At 38.2% G+C, this 19,168-nt stretch overlaps 1 protein-coding gene across 4 annotated transcripts in view; it reads left to right on the plus strand.

Annotated features, from left to right (window-relative positions):
- Slc12a2 (solute carrier family 12, member 2) overlaps positions 1 to 19,168 on the plus strand; it is a 68,310-nt gene that overhangs the window by 14,987 nt on the left and 34,155 nt on the right. For all 4 annotated transcript variants that reach the window (XR_001782351.1, XR_001782352.1, XM_006525732.3 and 1 more), the window contains exons 2-12: positions 2,784 to 2,903; positions 3,846 to 3,921; positions 4,561 to 4,656; positions 5,762 to 5,901; positions 6,524 to 6,634; positions 7,858 to 7,966; positions 10,626 to 10,753; positions 10,840 to 10,924; positions 12,455 to 12,606; positions 16,743 to 16,850; positions 18,392 to 18,515. Coding sequence is in view for 2 of the 4 variants with exons in the window: in XM_006525732.3 (XP_006525795.1) it covers positions 2,784 to 2,903; positions 3,846 to 3,921; positions 4,561 to 4,656; positions 5,762 to 5,901; positions 6,524 to 6,634; positions 7,858 to 7,966; positions 10,626 to 10,753; positions 10,840 to 10,924; positions 12,455 to 12,606; positions 16,743 to 16,850; positions 18,392 to 18,515 (1,249 nt within the window). In the remaining 2 variants the exon portion in view is untranslated. The remainder of the gene's footprint in view (positions 1 to 2,783; positions 2,904 to 3,845; positions 3,922 to 4,560; positions 4,657 to 5,761; positions 5,902 to 6,523; positions 6,635 to 7,857; positions 7,967 to 10,625; positions 10,754 to 10,839; positions 10,925 to 12,454; positions 12,607 to 16,742; positions 16,851 to 18,391; positions 18,516 to 19,168) is intronic.

Raw genomic sequence — 19,168 nt, forward strand, 5'->3', positions numbered from 1 at the left:
TTGTAACCTGAGTGCTAGAATTATAAACATGCCTGCATATTCTTTTTTAGTTTAATATGACTCACTAGTAGGTCTGTTTCTTGCAGTTAGGTGTAACTTATGTGGTCTTCCATTTTTTTCCCCATCTCTCCCTCTCTTCTGAATTTGTTTTCATTGCAATCCCAAACTCAGAATCCCAGTGCTACCTTCTGAAAGCTGATTTCCTTGACTAATACTAAATTTTATATACCTCATTAACAGCTCATTCAATTGCATTTACTCTTCCACCTGCTATTGTGAAAAAGATAGTAAATATTGAAGACATCATTTTTGTACTTTTGGCCTCATAGTTTATAACTGAACTTTTATTAACTTGTGAGGTATATATGTAGATCCAGGGTAGATAGAATTTCTTTACTCCTTGGAAGCTCATATATTAAACAAATAACCCAAAGCTGAAGCTATAGCTCAGTAGTGGAGCCTTGTGAATACCCAGCATCACCAAAATAAAGGCTAGTTTTTTTTTTATTTTTGGAGTCTAGTTTAGCTCTAACCTCAATTTCATTACACTTTAGTCTGTTAATTCAGCCACAAATAGCACACTTGTTTAACTTTTGATGTTTGGTTGGTTGGATGGTCTTGGGTCTGTCTTTTAGCCTTGGTTGGCCTGGTGTTGACTCTGCAGTCCCTGCGTAAGACTCACAGCAGCCCTCTCTGTGGCTCAGTGGATAGCTCACCATTTGACCTTGAAATATCCCTACAAACCAGGCATGTTAACCTGTGTCTCTGATATGAGTGCTCCTTGCTTGGGTGAGATGAGAGACAGGGACAGAATCTCTGGAGACCTGTGAGCCAGCTAGCCTGTCCTGTGAAGCAGCAAACAAAGTCCCTGTGTGTGCACCATGTTACCTAGCTTTAGTTGTATTTTGGAGATCAGTAACTAAAACTTTTTTAGAGTTGTTTTTTGGGTTGTTAGAGGATGATTAGGAAGGTAGGTAATTTTTGTTGTCTATGATCACATCATTAGTTTATAAAGCAATATTTCATACAAGCTAGAAAATACTTGTTTCTCAAATAGTCATTTACAGTATTCACACTATAGAGAGATCAGCATAATTGCTAGACCTTCAGCTCTGATGTGAAATTCTGATAAGCACCCACAGTAAACATTTTTGGATGCCTGCATACTTACACATTGTTGAAGACACCCACATTGCTATTTAGCTTTGGGAAAAGTAGCTGATTAGAAACACACATATTCAGTTTTCTTATGACAGAGATGGAAAGAGATGTCTTTTTTGTGTATATTACAGACTTTATATTCCAGAGTGAAAACTGGAAAAAAAGATTAATAAATTGCCAGACAGGCCTGGTTTTTGTGGTTTTATTTGAATAATTGAACAGCTAAGGGAGTTGGTGAAATTGACTAAGAGTTTCTTTTTTAATGTTTGGAATCAGCATTGACCTCTGCTGTCTGGAAAGCATTTAACAGCCATGTAAAGCCCAACTAGGATTGCCATTATGATGCACTAACATCTGGTCACCTTAAAGAAAAGCTACTTCTATATATTTCTGTTAAGGTTAAGTCTACTAACGAGTTGTCATCTTTACATCAGAGTCTATGTAAGGAGAAGAACAATAATAGCCTAAGTGGCAAGGGAAAATTCACTCAGTGATGTTGAAGCACGAAAATCAGTTTTAAAAACTGGATTTTCTACATGTAATGATAATAGCTGTGTTTTGTTATCCTGTGTTGACTATGGAGTAAAGATGTGAAGGTTTAACTTTAGACTGAGCACCTGTGTTCCAAACCATTCCTTTTACCCATCATGTTTTCATGAAGTCTTGTCAGGCCTGTGTCCCAATGAGGACTGAACAGATAGAGAATAAGAAACGAAGAGCTACAGAATTAGATATGGAACTTTAACCCAGAAAGAGAAGTGAGACTGTACTCTGATTTGTGACAAGTCTACAGAGCTGTTGACCAAGAGCAGGCAGGGTCAGTGTGGAGGTCATTCAGAGTGGATCTGGGGTCCTGTGAATCCTTCTGTATTGGTTGGTGGGGAAGAATTTTAAACAGGGAGATGGCTGCAGATGCCTTGAATCCCATCACTCGGGCACAGGCAGCCAGATCTCTTGAGTTCAAGGCTGGCTTGCTCTAGAGCAAATTCCAAGACAGCCAGGGCTACACAGAGAGGCCCTGTCTTGAAAAATTAAAAACAAGCAAGCACATACACACAAATACTAAACAAAAACCCCCAAACAAACAAACAAAACAAACAGAAAAGGATTTTACATAGTTAATGTTGGTATTTCAGATGTGGAGAAGGGTATGGCAGCCAGATGATAGGATAGCTTGTGGTAAAGAGCCAAGGCCTGACTCTGTTTATCATCCATCTCTCCATCTGTCCATCTGTCCATCCATCCATCCATCCATCCATCCATCCACCCACCTACCCACATGGGAACATACAGGTTTAGAAACTACGTGAATTGTCACGTCACTCTTGGAAGTTTTTGTTATGTCATCCTAAGTATGTTTGATCATGTGTATATATGTTTTTATCAAGTGATTCAAAACTATATCTAATTCTTTTTTAAAATTGTGTATTTTATGTGCACTGGTGTGAGGGTGCCAGATCCCTTGGAACTGGAGTTACAGACAGCTGTGAGCTGCCATGTGGTTGCTGGACATTGAACCCAGGTCCTTTGGAAGAGCAGACAGTACCCTTAACTACCGAGCCATTTCCCTAGTCCCCTATGTCTAATTCTTATTCTGCATTTATATTTCTTTCTGTTACCAGGAACCTTTTGAGGATGGCTTTGCGAATGGAGAAGAAAGTACTCCAACCAGAGATGCTGTGGTCGCATACACTGCCGAGAGTAAAGGAGTTGTAAAGTTTGGCTGGATCAAGGGTGTATTAGTATGTATGCACGAATGCCCTTTGGCTACAGTCCTTCTGTTGACTAGAAAACTTAGTTGATATTCTCAAAAGAATTATTGTTTTTCTGCTTTAACAATTTGCTTGTGAGTACTATGGAAGGCCCAATTAATACCTTGTGTGTTTCTTTTTTTTTTTTTTAGGGTAGAAATGTTAATTATACACATCATCTGAATAGAAATTGTAAAGTTACAAATTACAATTTTTGGTAGAATGGGTCTTGCTATATATCCCTGGTTGGCCTAGAATATGCAAAGTATACTGGGCAGACCTTGAACTTTGTGGTCAGTGTTTTATTTCTGCTTCCTAAGGGCTGAATCAGTTGCAACAATACATAGACAGGAACTCAGAATAAAAAGTTACCACGTCCAAGTTGTGAGAGTATCATACTCAGTTTACAATGTTTAAAAATGGTGTGACCACTGACATTTGTGTTGGTGTGTGTGCAGTATTTAACTCTGCCTTAACTGTCTATGACAGATGTTATGAATAGACACACAAAACATACAAAGGAAGATTGTTGTAGTCTTATCCAGGCCTGGTGGCATAGGCCTTTACCTCCAGCAGTTGAAAGCAGAGGTGGGGGAATATCTGAGTTCAAGGCTAATCTGATCTGTAGTGAATTCCAGGACAACCAGGCTATACAGAAAAGTCTTGTCTGAAAAATAAAAATCATAACAAATAAGTGTTGAAATCTTAAAATCTTAAACAGTTGTTGTGTTTCTGACACTTCTGGTGAACATACTTACATTGTACTTACATACATCAGCTTTCAGTAAGCCCCTTTGACAAACATGAGGATATTGCATTTCAAAACTCCTGTGGTTTCAAGTGCATTTTTATTTTTGACTTGTTTAATATTTATTGTTGTATCATGTTTTAACTGCATTGTTTATCTCTGATGTGACCGTTTTTCTCTCCCAGGTCCGCTGCATGTTAAACATTTGGGGTGTGATGCTCTTTATTAGATTGTCATGGATCGTGGGTCAAGCTGGGATAGGTAAGGGAAGCTTTACACACTTGATCTTTACACACTTGATCTTTACACACTTGATCTTTACACACTTGATCTGTGTGAAAACAGTTGCATGCCTGTCTACAAGTGTTGACTGAGTTGTGTTGCCCTTTAGGTAGATTGCTACCATAATTGACTTCCATAATTTTGATTTTCTCAAAAATGAGATTAAAATTAGGTAATTTATTGCCTGTGCCTTAGTTACTTACCTATTTCCATGAAGAAATATCATGACCGAGGCAGCTAATAAAAGAAAGCATTTAATTGAGGGCTTGGTTATAGTTTTGGAGAGTGAGCCTGTGACCTTGATGGTGGGGAACATGGCAGCAAGCATGACCTGGGGCAGTGGCTGAGCTTACATTGCATGATTCACATGCAGAGCACTATGAGAGTGAGACCTTAAAGCCCATCCTCCAACAAGCCCACATCTGCCAACCCTTCCCACATAGTCCACCAGCTAGAACCAAACATTCAGATATGCGAGCCTATGGGGCCTTTCTCATTCAGAACACCAGTCCATGATGTTACTTCAGGGTTTAGCCCGCCCAGCCAGGTCTAGGCAATGACAGATTTAGGAGTATAAGGTTCTTAGTTGTTTTTGTTTTTGTTTTTTCTCCTTTAAAGGTCTCTCTGTCGTCGTAATAGCAATGGCCACTGTTGTGACAACTATCACAGGATTGTCTACTTCAGCAATAGCTACCAATGGGTTCGTGAGAGGAGGTGAGCCCAGCTGGCACAGGCCCTACCTGAAAGACATGTTCATGCTTTTTAAGTTACTGCATCTTCCTTAGTGCCTTTTCCTGGTCTGTAAATCCCATCGGTGTTTTTGAGAGCGTGCACTTGGCAGACTGCGAGAGTCCTGTGGATTCTGCCCTCATTCTGTGGCTTCTCAGGCCCACCACTCAGACCCGTGCTCTGGCATTGCCCAGACGGCCTCTTCCTGCCTTCAGCTGAATACAGACGGCAAAAGTAGATGACAGCCACAGGCACCCTTTAAAATGACTGCTCTGTAAACTCTAGGTTTTGAACTTCCATCTGAAATTAATCTGAACTTGATTACTCTGCGGGGTAGGTGAAGTATGTTTCACTTGTACTTCAGTCAGCTAGAGAATTGCTGAGCACCTTTTGGCACATGCTGGGTTGGTAACTGGAACTGGGTCGGGCACCGTCTAGTTTGGTCATATAATAGTAGTAGCCACTGTTTGAGACCTAAAGGCTGGGAGTGAGTGATGCCATGGTTTTGACATACATGATCTTGAATATGAGACCAGAAAGGAAACAGTTATATTTACATTTTAAGCAACATTTAATCTGGAAAAAGATTGTGCTGCTTGGTCTCATGTCTAAGTGAGAATTTTTATTTTTATTTTTCTGAAATTATTGGAAACCTCCTTATTTGGTTATCGGTAAAGCCAAAACACTGAAATTGAGGAAAACTTAACATTTTGCTACGTGTGACAAAAGTACTACATTAGTAAAATGAGTTTATCATTGGTGGTCAGCTTGTTTTGTCTTTAATCCATTGTTTAGCTGTGGATTACTGGTATTACCAAGCATGAAGTGCCATAGTTTCTTTCTATGATAGGGAAATTTCTTCTAATCGTAAGCTTTAAATGAGTTACAGAAGTCTAAACTTCCTGTTTTATTAAGGCAGTTTTCACTGCAATACTTCCTGTAAACACAGCATCTCAGATACCAGTCTTCTGATGCATTTCTTTCTGAAAATACATTCACCTACTTGGCTGAATCTGCTTTGTGAATTCCTTGGTATAATTAGAAGATCTATTGGTATTGAAACCCTGACTGTTTTCTCTCTTCTTCTTAGGAGGAGCGTACTATTTAATCTCTAGAAGTCTAGGGCCGGAATTTGGTGGTGCAATTGGCTTGATCTTTGCTTTTGCCAATGCGGTGGCCGTTGCTATGTATGTTGTCGGATTCGCAGAGACTGTGGTGGAGCTGCTTAAGGTAATGGACCTATCATTCATTTGCCAGCTCTTCACTGAGACGATACACACATGCACACATCTAAACCCATATGTGAGCTTTAAAACACGCTGTCTACATTGTTAACACTTACTGTGCGGTCTTGACACTAGCATGGGGGTTTATTCTTTATCCCTCTTGTATCGTGAAAGACCATTAAAGCATAAGTTCACTAATTATATCAAACACAGAATACGTTTCTGATATGTCACATTATAAAACCTAACAGTACTGGTCAGATTATAATTTTCTTGTTTGGTAATTCCTTTTTTGATTTATTGGTTCCATATCAGATATACCAGTAATTTAATGAGGCATTTGATAGCTAAGATATTAGTTGAACAACCACTAATAGTAATTAGTACTTTTCTCTCTCTTTTTTCTTTTATTTCTTTTGATTTTTGAGACAGGGTCTTGCAGTGTGGCTGGCTAGGAGCTTGTAGTATAAATCAGGCTAGCCTTGAAACTTTGATAGTTCTGCCTCTGCCTTCCAAGTATTGGGAACGCAAACATGCGTCATTATACCTACTCTATCCATGGCTTTAGTGAGCAGGGATGCAGTATCTATATGTAAAGAGCTGTTCTTTGTATTTCTCCTTTGTAGGAACATTCCATACTTATGATAGATGAAATCAATGATATCCGAATTATTGGAGCCATTACAGTCGTGATTCTTCTGGGCATCTCAGTGGCTGGAATGGAGTGGGAAGCAAAGGTGAGCCGTGCTCTAGGAAACTCAAACTGTGATGTATTCAGACTCTAGTGGAAAAAGTGGCCATTTTTATCGAAATTTATGATATTATAAGTATTGGCATTTAAAATAATACATTTGAAGATAGCCCATTTTAAATCCATTTAAGAAACACTGCTTTCCTATTTGTATGCTTGTTTTTGAGTGCTTAAGAGTTGAGCCCAAGGCCCCTTGTGTGGTAGGCATTCTGTCTACCATTGAGTGTATCCCAGTCTTTCATTTACTTACAACTGTAAAAATTGACTTTATTGAAAAAGGTTATAATTTCATCCTTCTTGGGCCACAATTAATGTGTAAGAAGTTCTTGCTGGACCAGCAAGACAGTGCTTGCTATGGAAGGAAGCCCTGTGGTCTGAGCTGGATTTGAGATGGAAGGAAAGATCCAACTTCCTAGAGTGTCCTCTGAGCGCCACACACATGCAATGGCACAGGTGGCTCCATTTCCATAATAATCATATTTTTAAATACAGTTTAAAAAATGTTATTTGCACAGATGACAGTATATACCCAGACTTTATGAGAAGCTAATGTTGGAGAAAAGTTGGTAGCTTTCAGGCTTTCTCCCCTCTGGCGACCTTGCCCCTGAGTTCCCCATTGGCATTTCTTTCGTTCTGTTTTCCTTCTTTCTTAGAACAGTTGCAGACAAATACAGCGTTATGTTTGGGCCTGATATAAAACTTGTGCTGACAACAAACATGTTCTTTACCATCCCAAGATTGTAGTCTGGGCAGGGAGGTATGGAGAGTTGTATAGAATGAAAAGCCTGTGGCTCCGGTGGGGATTTGCCCGTCTTTAGGGCTTGTTTTAGAAATGGGTGGCATGGTTCTATCCACAGTGAACACTCTCAGTTTTGCCCGAGGCAGGGTCTCACTACCAATCTCAGAGCTGGGACTAGTCACAGACTGTGATCCTCTGTCTGCAGATTATCTGACAGGTGGAACCTTCAGGCTCACGACACTGCATCTAGCTTTACTCCAGTTCTTTAAGAGCTGTTATTCATGTAACAGCATTTATTAAGTACCTACTGAATACTTTGCATTCTTTAAGACATTAGGCAGAAAGACAGACCAGGACAGATTACCTGTGTGATGGGAGTAAGCACAGGAGCCATGTCGTGATGCTCTGTTTACCTGTGTGGTGGGCGTAAGCACAGGAGCCATGTCGTGATGCTCTGTTTGACACCACAGGCTCAGATTGTGCTGCTGGTGATCCTTCTCCTGGCCATCGCCGACTTCGTCATAGGGACGTTTATCTCACTGGAGAGCAAGAAGCCCAAGGGTTTCTTTGGCTATAAATGTAAGTAAAAAGATGGAATACTTTCTTAAGTGCAAATTACAGCACTGTGCTGTTAACTAAATTTAGTTCATTTTAGGTAATTTATACTGTAATTATGTTTGGTCTGGTGAGTCACTCTAATTAATAATTTAGGTTTTGCCCTCTTTATATATAGGCTGTACAATTAGAGTAAAATCACTTTCATTTTTATCTTTTGTGTTTGAATATTAACAGCAGCAGGGGGTAGAGTGGAGTGAAGCAGCTTTACTAAGGAGGAGGCACCAGCCTGGCTCTCACCGTGTCTCCAGTTTTGTGTTTCTCGGTACTGGGAATGTGAAAAAGTATCTTTAGGTGATTTTATTGTTGCATACACATCCTAGAGTTTACTTACTTTAAAATGTCTATGATGTCATCAGACTACATAAAGTTACAGAACCTGTTATTTATATTGTCTATCATTAACCAAAATTTTACTTGGTATGTGACATTTTAAACATAACAGTTTAAAAGTGCTATTGATTGTGAAAGCAGACAGAAGTTGCAAAAATCATGACTTTTTTTTTTTTTTTTTTATTCCAAAATTTTTTATGAGGATGTGTTTACCCTGATGACATCCAACAGGCAAAACGACAGACCAGCATCCCTGACACACAACAGGCAAAGCTACAGGCCAGCATCCCTGATACATACAAATGCAAAATTTCTCAACAAAATAAAATCATGACTTTTAATCTCTAAATTCTTCAGCTTCTATCTACTAAGGGAAATGTCACTTTAGGAAACGTACCTTTGGTCTGATGCACGAATACACAGATGTTTTTCAGTCTTCATGGGCCTCCCAATAGCAACGGCTGGTTTTTCAGTCCAGGATCAGTTGCATTAAGTTGTTTGCTTTTCTTTCCTGTTTAAAACAAAACAAAACCACGACTCATTATGTAATCTTCCTCTCATTAAGCCTTTGTGTGTTCTGTGATGCTGACAGTTTTCAGGAGCATAGATACTTCCTTGTTACACATTTCTTCAGGTGTTTTGTTTACATTGGCTTGGTAAGTGACGTGTTCTCAGCACCCAGAAAAGGGTCCTGATCTCTCTCATCTTCCCCACTATGGTGTTAATTTTTATCTTTTTGTTAATGCGATGACTAAGAGGCTTCCCTCTGGGGAAGTTGTCATTTAATAAGTGATACTGTGAGACAGTGTGTATATATAGCCTTGCCTCCTGACTTTAAACAAATGGTTTTATTAGTAACCTTGAGCAGGCTTCTGACAAGTCACACTGAACAGTATAGACTGTTTCCTCTCCTTCCTTATCCTTTGTGAAAGGCTTGTTAGCTGTGAGACTGTGCTCTGCTCTCAACTCACTGATTGCTGTCGCTACTCCTTCTCTTACCCCTCTGTCTTAGCTAGGGTTACTGTTGGTATGATCACAGGCCATGACCAAAAAGCAAGTTGGAGAGGAAAGGGTTTTTGGCTGTAAGTGGTAACAGAGCTCCATGTGCTACTATAAATGAAAGGAAAAATGGAAATTTCATTTTAGTAGTAGGGTCAGTCTGAGACTGAGAAGAATAAAGGAGAAGAAATGAGAGAAGGATGCTAAGCAGAGATGAGGGCCGGGGCTCTGTTACGAGTGCTTCCAGGATGGTCTTCTGGAAACCGGAAAACCATTAGCTGATTAGGTTTTAGGGCTACAGTTGCTATAATGAAACACCGTGACCGAGTGCAGCTTGGGCAGGAAAGGCTTTATTTGTCTCCATATTACTGTCTATCATCCTAGGAGGGCAGAACAGGAACTCAAGATAGGAACCTAGAGGCAGCAGCTGGTGCAGTGGGCCATGGAGGGCTGCTGTTCACTGGCTTGCTCAGCCTGCCTTCTTATACAACCCAGGACAACTAGCTCAGTGAAGGCATCACCCACAATGCGCTGGGGCCTCCCCAGTCAATTAATAAGTAGGAAAATTTATTTACAGGCTTACAGGCTTGCATACAGCCGGACCATGTGGAGGAATGCAGTTTCTTAAGGTTGCCTTCTCTTGGATGAATATAGTTTTTGTCAAGGTGACACAATAGCTATCCACCACATTCTCTTGTTCCTTTTAATGCACAGTTGTATTTATCATGGTTCCAGCTCGCTAACTATATTTTTTATTTTGGTGCCTTATAGTTCAAACTAACTTAAGGAGATTGTCACATTTTAATTTTTCATTACTCCTGTAGACTATTTCTTTTAATTTTTAGGTAAAAATATCTGTCTCAGGAAATAGGGAAGGCTGTGTTAAAAATTGGTGGGAGTGGGTGGTAGAGAGTAGGACCAGCTGGCTCCAGGCATCCTCCTCCTTTTTTAGGGGTGATGTGGTTTTGGTTTGTTTGTTTTCTTTAGGGGAGAGTGGGGTAGTAGTCTATATGTGTGATTTTTGTTTGACTTAGTGATAGCAATTAAGTTTGGAGGTTCCTTAAAGTACTAGTAAGAGGTACCAAAAAAGTAGGATATAACAAAGATTAGATCACCATTTGATTACCAACTGTTCCTTCACACCAGAAAACAGGAACACTGATAACCGAATTAGCATAAAAAGTAAGAATGAGCAATTGTATGGAGACCATATATACTGATTACTCTTGACCTAAGTTATTTTGCTCTTACTTATTGTCTAGTAATTACCAAAATATTTTGTCTTCTGTAGCTGAAATATTTAATGAGAACTTTGGGCCGGATTTTCGAGAAGAAGAGACTTTCTTCTCTGTATTTGCCATCTTTTTTCCTGCTGCAACTGGTATTCTAGCTGGAGCAAATATCTCAGGTGATCTTGCAGTAAGTATTATGAAGTACTGTAAAAAAAAATGCTATGCGTGCATTTATTTTTAAAGATAGACTAAAAATGTCTTCTTGTCTTTTAGGATCCTCAGTCAGCCATACCCAAAGGAACACTCTTAGCCATTTTGATTACTACAGTGGTTTACATAGGAATTGCAGTGTCTGTGGGTAAATAGCCGTTGTTTCTTTATGTGTCTTAGAAATTTTGTGATGTTCATAGCATAAGTATTATTACAGCATTTTCTGCCTTTACTATTCCAATATTTTTTGGTTAAAAAAGTTATAGAATTCATTGCTTTGTTAAGCTAGTTATTGTTATTATTCTTTAATATTAAATAAAGTTTTAAAGAATTGGGAGGCCCAGACAATCATTTGAACCCTATTCTACATGTATCTAATTCATTTTCAAACAAAATTATAAGTTTTGAATTTATTAGTTTCATGATCAGATGTTTCCATGCATATTCTGTAAAAATACTGTAATTTTGCCACATTTAAAAATTGTTTTGTTCAGAAGTAGCAACAGAACTCTATTTTCAAGTTTTATAGCTATCTCTTAGTGTAATTTTGAAATTTAACTGAACAAAAGCTAGAAATGCTAATTGATGGGCCAAATTGCCTTTTAAAAATGATTTTGGATATGATATAATCTTTTTTCTTATTCTTTAATTTTGTTTACAATCTAGTCTTTATCCCCCTCCCAGTCCTTCCTCTGACTGTCTCACACCCCATACCTCTTCTCCTATATAACATATTCTTAATACATAATTCTTAAATTTGTTTGAGAAAACAGCTATGTATATAAGCATACTTGATTAACAAAATTATGTTTCCCTAAAATTTTCAAGGATGCTTACATTATGTAGCTGAACTAAATAAAATTTGTTTTTAATTTAACTAATGGAATAACATTATGTTCCAATTTTTAAAATAATTTGTTGCCAAGGAGACATGTCTGACATGTCTGACCCTCTAGTTGTTGGACCTCATGCTATCTTCTTTCCACCTGTGCTAAGTAAGCAGTGCCTGCCCCTCTGCTGCGCAGGAGGGCCAGTGAAAGCGCTGTACCATGGTTTTGTGACGAGTTCAGACCAACAGAAACTTTATCACCCAGAAATGTCAGGCATAGCCACACTGTGTGATCCTCTTGCTCAGGTGCAGCCAGCCACACTGTGTGTGACCCTCATGCTCAGTAGACAGAAGCAGGATTCTCCCTTAAGTGTGCCCAGCCAAGCATAGGCAGCGACTGTCTCCCAAAGAAGCCAGGCACAGGAAGGACATGAAAGTGTGACTGCACGTGAGCTGATGGAGTCCAGGGCTCTTGTCTCTCTCCAGTGCTGAAAGGTCTCAGGTGCATGGAGAGGGAAAGGTGCTTTTGCCAGCATGGGTGAAAGATAGAGGGGAAAAAAAGCAGCCAAGTGTTCGGTAGCCCATCTAGGCATTGAAATGTTTGTACAAGGTTTTCCTGCATTTGTGGAAACACTTTAAAAATAAAAAAATAGAAGGTTAAGTTCATTACTTAAATTTCAGTCACCTCCAAACTTGTCTTACTCATTGATAGTAAAGATATGTCTATAAGTGCAGCGTATGCTCTGAGTGTGAGCCTAGACAGTACTGTGACTTCTCCATGACTGGATGTATAATTAATTGGAAGAGGAGTGCAGATATGACTTACTCTCATTGTTGCTTGTGCTTCAGGTTCGTGTGTTGTTCGGGATGCCACTGGCAATGTTAATGATACCATTACAACAGAGCTGACAAACTGTACTTCTGCAGCCTGCAAACTAAACTTTGACTTCTCTTATTGTGAGAGCAATACTTGTTCTTACGGGCTAATGAACAACTTTCAGGTGAGCATTGAGTTTATATTATATAGACATTCTGTATTTAAGGATTAGACCACCTGAAATCGGGCCATTCAGAATGTCAGTTTACATTAGGGGAGATGGTTGTTACTTTCTGCCCCTCCTACTAAACCCTGTTGTTACTAACTAGGCAAATGGAAAAACACAGAAGAGTAAATAAACTTTAAACTATTCAGGAATAAAACACAGCCCTTGACACTTAGACTTTTTTAGTAGTGTATAGTGAGTATACATGTAGCATATGGGTTTACTATTTTATACTATTTTAGAAAGCCATGAAACAAGCATCCTTCATAAAAGTCATTTTGTCTGGTCTGTTTCTGGGTTCTCTCTGCTCTATACCATTGAGCTTTGGGTCTGTTTGTTCATCAGTGTTAGTCCTGATTCATCTAGTTATATATAGTAAGTCCTGAAGTCAGATTAACTTCTTCCAAAATATTTCTAGCAATTTTAGCTTCCTAGTAATTAGTAGTACCCTCATTGTTTCTGTATAAATAAACTGTTAGGGTACACTGATCAATAGAGTTGGGTACGTGGCTTGTTGGTAGGTGCTGGTCTAGCATTCACAAAGCCCTGGTCTCAGTCCTTAGCAGCACACAAGCGGAGTGAGGTGGCACGTGCCTGTAATCCCAGCATTTGGGAAGTAGGATAGGAGGATCACAGCTTCAGTCATCCTTAGTTATGTAGCAAGTTTTGAGATCAACTTTGACTACATGATACCTTTTCTCAATGTGTGTGTGTGTTAATATTTAGGTACTAATAGTAATACTAATTAATTAGGTATGGTCTGTGTAGGTGTATGCTGTACCAAACCACCATTTAACAAGAGAATTTTATTTTGAATAGATGCATAAAAGTTAGAGAATTGAGTTTTTGGAGACTGCTAATTCTTTATTATTTACCTCTGTTAAGAGAGGGCAGAGGAACGGCTTAGTTGGAACACATGAACATGAGTTTGCTTCCCAGAAGGCATGTAAAAACCCCAGTGTAGTTCTGTACGCTTGTTGTCTCAGAGCCACGGAGGGAAGACTACTAAGTGCTTGGGCCTTCCTGGCAGAAAGCTCAGCTCTTCCCATGCACATTGCAGGCCGGTGTTGAGAAAAGCTGGACAGTACCTCAGGAAGGACACCCAGGGCTGTTCTTGGAAAAGATACCATAATGAAGTTTTAGTTGTCAGATTTATTAGTCTTAGAGTATGAGTAAGTAATGTTCTAAGATGATCAAAACAGACATACATACATATATAGATTTAAGAGGGTAATACAAAATAGTAATTGTATATTTGTGGATTTCTATAGATCCCAAGTAAAAAAATAGAGATTTTGTTACCAATCCATAATTAAAAGATTAGTGAGAGTCTGCATACTGTTGGACTTACATTACTATTTATAATATGTAAATATTTATAATACAACTTTATAAATAAAGTTTCTAAATAAAGTGCAGTTTGATGACATTTAATATTCCATTGTATAGTTTCAAGCAATTTATTTGTAGTTTGTAAGTGTTGGATTCAGTTATATGATACAAATTTGTATTTTCTAGTCACGAGATTTGGCAATATGGTAGAAATATAAATATTTATGCAGCCGGGCGTGGTGGATGCACGCCTTTAATCACAGCACTCGGGAGGCAGAGGCAGGCGGATATCTGAGTTTGAGGACAGCCTGGTCTACAGAGTGAGTTCCAGGAAAGCCAGAGCTATACAGAGCAACCCTATCTAAAAAAAAAAAAAAAAAAAAAAAAAAAAGATACAAATATTGGCCTCTACCCAGTTACTTAAGTGCTAGTCAGATTTCTGTGTTTCCTGGAAATAAAAAGCTGTGTTCTTTATGATCTTTCTTACAGACACATTTGAGTCAAGCTCTGTGTTAATTTAAATAAGGAAAACTTATTAAAAAAATGCTGTGGGAAAAAATACACAATGCTGGTGATGGGGCAATCCTATATAAATCCTGTGCTGTTTATAAAGTGAGCATTGTTACCTACATTAACAATGCTTTCATCTCAAAGGCAGTCCTTCATGGTTAGTGAGGGACTTTGAAAATACTGGTAAATTTAAGAGTCCTTCTCAGGGTAATTTTGTTTTCTTAATGAGTAGTATTTCCAGCTACAAATTCCTTTCAAGTAAATTGCCATTCTTTTAAAAAAGTACACACTTACAAAAATAAATGTATCAGTTTCTAATTGAAAAAAAAAATAAAGTGAGCATTGTCAACAGAGTATAAATAACTAAGCAGTATGTAAGCTACATGTCACCTTAGTGTTCTGCTGCTTTGAAGAGACACTGTGACCAAGGCAGCATTTATAAAGGAAAGTGTTTAATTGGGGGCTTGAGTACAGCTTCAGAGACTTCATCCATTATCATTGTGGTGAACAGGCAGGCATGTTGCTAGAGAAGTAGCTGAGAGATTTAATTCCTGACCTTCAGACAGCAGGCAGAGAGAGACAGACTCTGGGACTATGTAGGCTTTTGAAACTCAAAGCCCACCCCAGCAACACACGGCTTCCAAAAAGGACACACTTCCTAACCCTTGCACACATTTCATCAGCTGGGAGCTTTGCACACACATGCATGAGCTTGCGAGGGCCATTCTCATTCAGGCCACCACAGAGGGCTGTTAGGAAGTCCATACAAGCCCCACTTTCAATGCTAATTTTCATATATATATGACTTCACACTCAAGGAAGTAGAGGCTTTTAGGATATCTTACTGGTTTTAAATTTTGAATTACATATGTTTTATCTTGTATATCTATTTTGATGTCATGTGAAGCATTTGACTTATGCATTGTATGATGAACAAAGTGTGAGCTGCCTCTTTTTTTTTTTCTTGTCAGTCATAGCTCCTCATACGTGGTCTCTCCCAACCCTCTGTTTATCCTGGACGTGGTCACTGTGTTTATGCACGTCTGCGCGCTCACGCTACCATTCCTTCCCTCCATTCAGCGCTGCATTTGGAGAGCCATCTTGCCCATCATCTTGACTGCTATATGTTGTGGACAACAGTGATGTGACCACTATTTTCATTTAGTGTCACCATGTCCTTCTACTCCTTTTTACAATTAAATTTTAGGAAGTGCTGAGGGAAAATATTAAGCTGGAAAGGCAGAAGTCTAGTTGGCTCTTTACGTAGTATTGTCTGATTCTAAGCGTAGGGCACTGATGTGGTTTGTGCAAAGGACAATGCTTGTGGAGAATTGAGTCTAAAGTTTTCAGGCCTAACTCTGAGTCTGGGAGGAGGAGTGCACACACATGTGGGGAAATGTTTGGACATAACACACAGGCAAAGCAATGTAATGAATGTAATGTATCACCCACCTTCATCATTTATCAGTGTATGGTTAATTGTGATTTGATTATAATTTCTTGTATCCCAGGTTATTTAGAAGCAGAATAGAATTTATATCATAACCTTTTGGTTTAACATTTTTACATTTAACTGTTACATACTTAAAAATAACTTCATATCTACAATACTGATAGCCCATACAAATAAACTATCTTGATGTAATACACTTTGATAAGAGCTTAACTTTAGTCTGACTTAGTGGCTAGATCTAACCATCATATTTCTAGAACGAGAGAAATGGGCTATATAATGGAGAGAGCACATCACAGGATATAGGATAAGCGCTTCAGAGAATGGCAAGAAATAAATTAAAAACTAAGAAGGTATGAAACCATATATTACAAATATTGAGAAAACACATTCACCAAATAGTAGCAGTCATTTTTGAGAGCTGGTTTAAAAACAAACAAACAAAAACCATTTTAAAATGATCAAGAAAATAGGGTCAGTTGAGGCAGTTTGGTTGCTGACAACATAGGGATACTGTGAAGGAAAGGCCAGATAAGCTGGACTAATGGCTTCAGTTATACTTTTCATAAGTCTTTGTGTCTTAGGAGATACATACTGAACCTTTATGATTAAAAGCCAGGAGTTAGCCGGCGGTGGTGGCGCACGCCTTTAAGGATGTTTTAGTAGTAGACCTACTTTAATAATTTGTAATTTACTTCTCATTGCTATTACCAGATTCCTTTCAGATTATTTCTAGTATTAATTTCCTTTATTAGAAACTTCACATTGTGACTACGCTCTGTTCTGTCATTTCTTTAAGGTGATGAGCATGGTGTCAGGATTTGCACCCTTGATCTCTGCAGGGATCTTTTCAGCCACGCTCTCGTCAGCACTAGCATCTCTTGTGAGTGCTCCCAAAATATTTCAGGTAAATATTTTCATATTACTTTTAATGAAGGAGATGTTAAAATAATATTTCAAATTTTAGATTGTTGTTATATTCAGATAAATTACCTTTATCTGAAAGTGTTTGTTTGTATATACATATATCAAGATTGGTATAAATTTTATTTGTATAAATGCTATGTAGGACTGTTCAAACATTGTTGCATTTTCCTGCTGTCAAGGTATATGTCTTGAAGTGTCCTTTTAGAAAGGATGACTGGAGGGTCTGGAGAGACTGCTTACCAGTACAGTGTCATGCAGAGGACCCAAATTCAGTTTCCATTATGTACATAGGGTGTATATAATCTGCTGTATCTTTAGACATACATATATAATTGAAAATGATAAAAATATCTTAGGGATAGAAATAGGTTTTGAGTTTTGGCATACTTAACATAAAGGTTTAGGATTATTGTCAGGGTTAGGAGTGCAGTGTAAGACTCTAAGTTAGGACTAGTAGATAATGGTTTCAGTTAGCATGATGCCAACTTAAATGTTTTATGTGGCTCGTATTACATTAATTTATAGAAGATGAAGTGATAGCTAGGATGAATATTGCTTCCTGTAGTGATCATTAAGCATCTAATACTAATTAGGAAATTACTTTAATTACCATATCAGATAAATGTTGATTTTTGTAGCCTTCTTAATACTGTATTTGTAGCCAGAAAGTATAGTAATGGTATCTAATATGATTTTTAAGGCAATATCTATTAAGATTTGAAGAAAACTAGTTAAACTTTATACTTAGGGTTTTTCATCTTTTTAAGTTTCAGATTTGGAGTTGGTTTTCTTTTTTTTTTAAAGATTTACTTATTTATTATTTTATTTATATGTGTATACTGTAACTGTACAGATGGTTGTGAGCCTTCATGTGATTCTTGGGAATTGAATATTTTAGGACCTCTGCTTGCTCTGGTCCATCCGGCTAGCTCCGGTCAGTCAGTCAGTCCCACTTGCTCAGTCCCTGCTTGCTCCTGCCCAAAGATTTATCATTATCCATAAGAACACTACTGTAGCTGTCTTCAGACGGGCCAGAAGGGGGCGTCATATCTCATTACAGGTGGTTGTGAGCCACCATGTTGTTGCTGGGATTTGAACTCAGAACCTTTGGAAGATTAGTCAGTGCTGAGTCATCTTGCTAGCCCTGGAGTTGGTTTTCTTAAAGCCATAGGTACACTGTATTGTAATGCCAACTTTTAGGGGTTTTTTTGTTTTTGTTTTTGTTTTTACTATATTTGAATGTCTGCTTTTCTGATTTTTCATAGAGTTTCAACATGGGATGAGGGTAAGACAAACAAAATCTTTAGCAGTGTTACAAACCAACTACCCTTCAGCTGTTTGAACTATTTACATGTTCTTTATAGTCTGTAGGTGAAACACTGAGAGACAGGAAACAAAAAGTATCAGAAATGAAAGACTTGAGCTTCATTCTTGATTAACCTACTTTAACTGTTTGCAAATTTGTACATCTTAATTTTCATGTGTTTTGTTTTAATGTTTTTATTTTTTCCCTTGGGTTAGGCTCTATGTAAGGACAATATCTACCCAGCTTTCCAGATGTTTGCTAAAGGTTATGGGAAAAATAATGAACCGCTTCGTGGTTACATCTTAACATTTCTGATTGCACTGGGATTCATCCTGATTGGTTAGTTCTGTGAATGGTATATCATGTAGGTTTTGATATATTTATAGTGTTACCTACAATCATGAATATTACATTATTAACAAAATGTGCCTTGATTTAGTATACTAAGTCACTTTCTAATCAAAGTAAAATATTGCAGATAGTAATGCCTGATATTATTTATTAAACTTACTGCCACTGTGTAAAAATTAGGGCTAGAAGGAATTATATTCTTTTTTTTTCTGTTTTCTTCTTTTCTTTCTTTCCGTCCTTTTTCTTTCCCCTTCCCTTTTCTTTCCCCTTTTCTTTCCCTTTTCTTTCCCCTTTCCTTTTCCTTTTCCTTTTCCTTTTCCTTTTCCTTTTCCTTTTCCCTTTCCCTTTCCCTTTCCCTTTCCCTTTCCCTTTCCCTTTCCCTTTCCCTTTCCTAATTCATGTAGCCCAGTTTGACTTGTTATTCACTATTGTAGCCAAAGATAATCTTGAATTCCTGATGGTCCTGCCTCTGTTTTGTAAGGAATAGGATTATAGGCACACACTACTACATATGATGATAGTGTAAGGAAGAGGATGCTGGTGTCCCCAAGAATGGTGGTGTCTCTGACAGGCATATGTAGAGTTATAGACCCGTCACTGCTAAGATAACAAGAGACTTTATGAAGAATTTTGTGTAGCCA

Source organism: Mus musculus, chromosome 18 (genome assembly GCF_000001635.26).
Source record: "Mus musculus strain C57BL/6J chromosome 18, GRCm38.p6 C57BL/6J".
NCBI classification, from domain to species: Eukaryota; Metazoa; Chordata; class Mammalia; order Rodentia; family Muridae; genus Mus; species Mus musculus.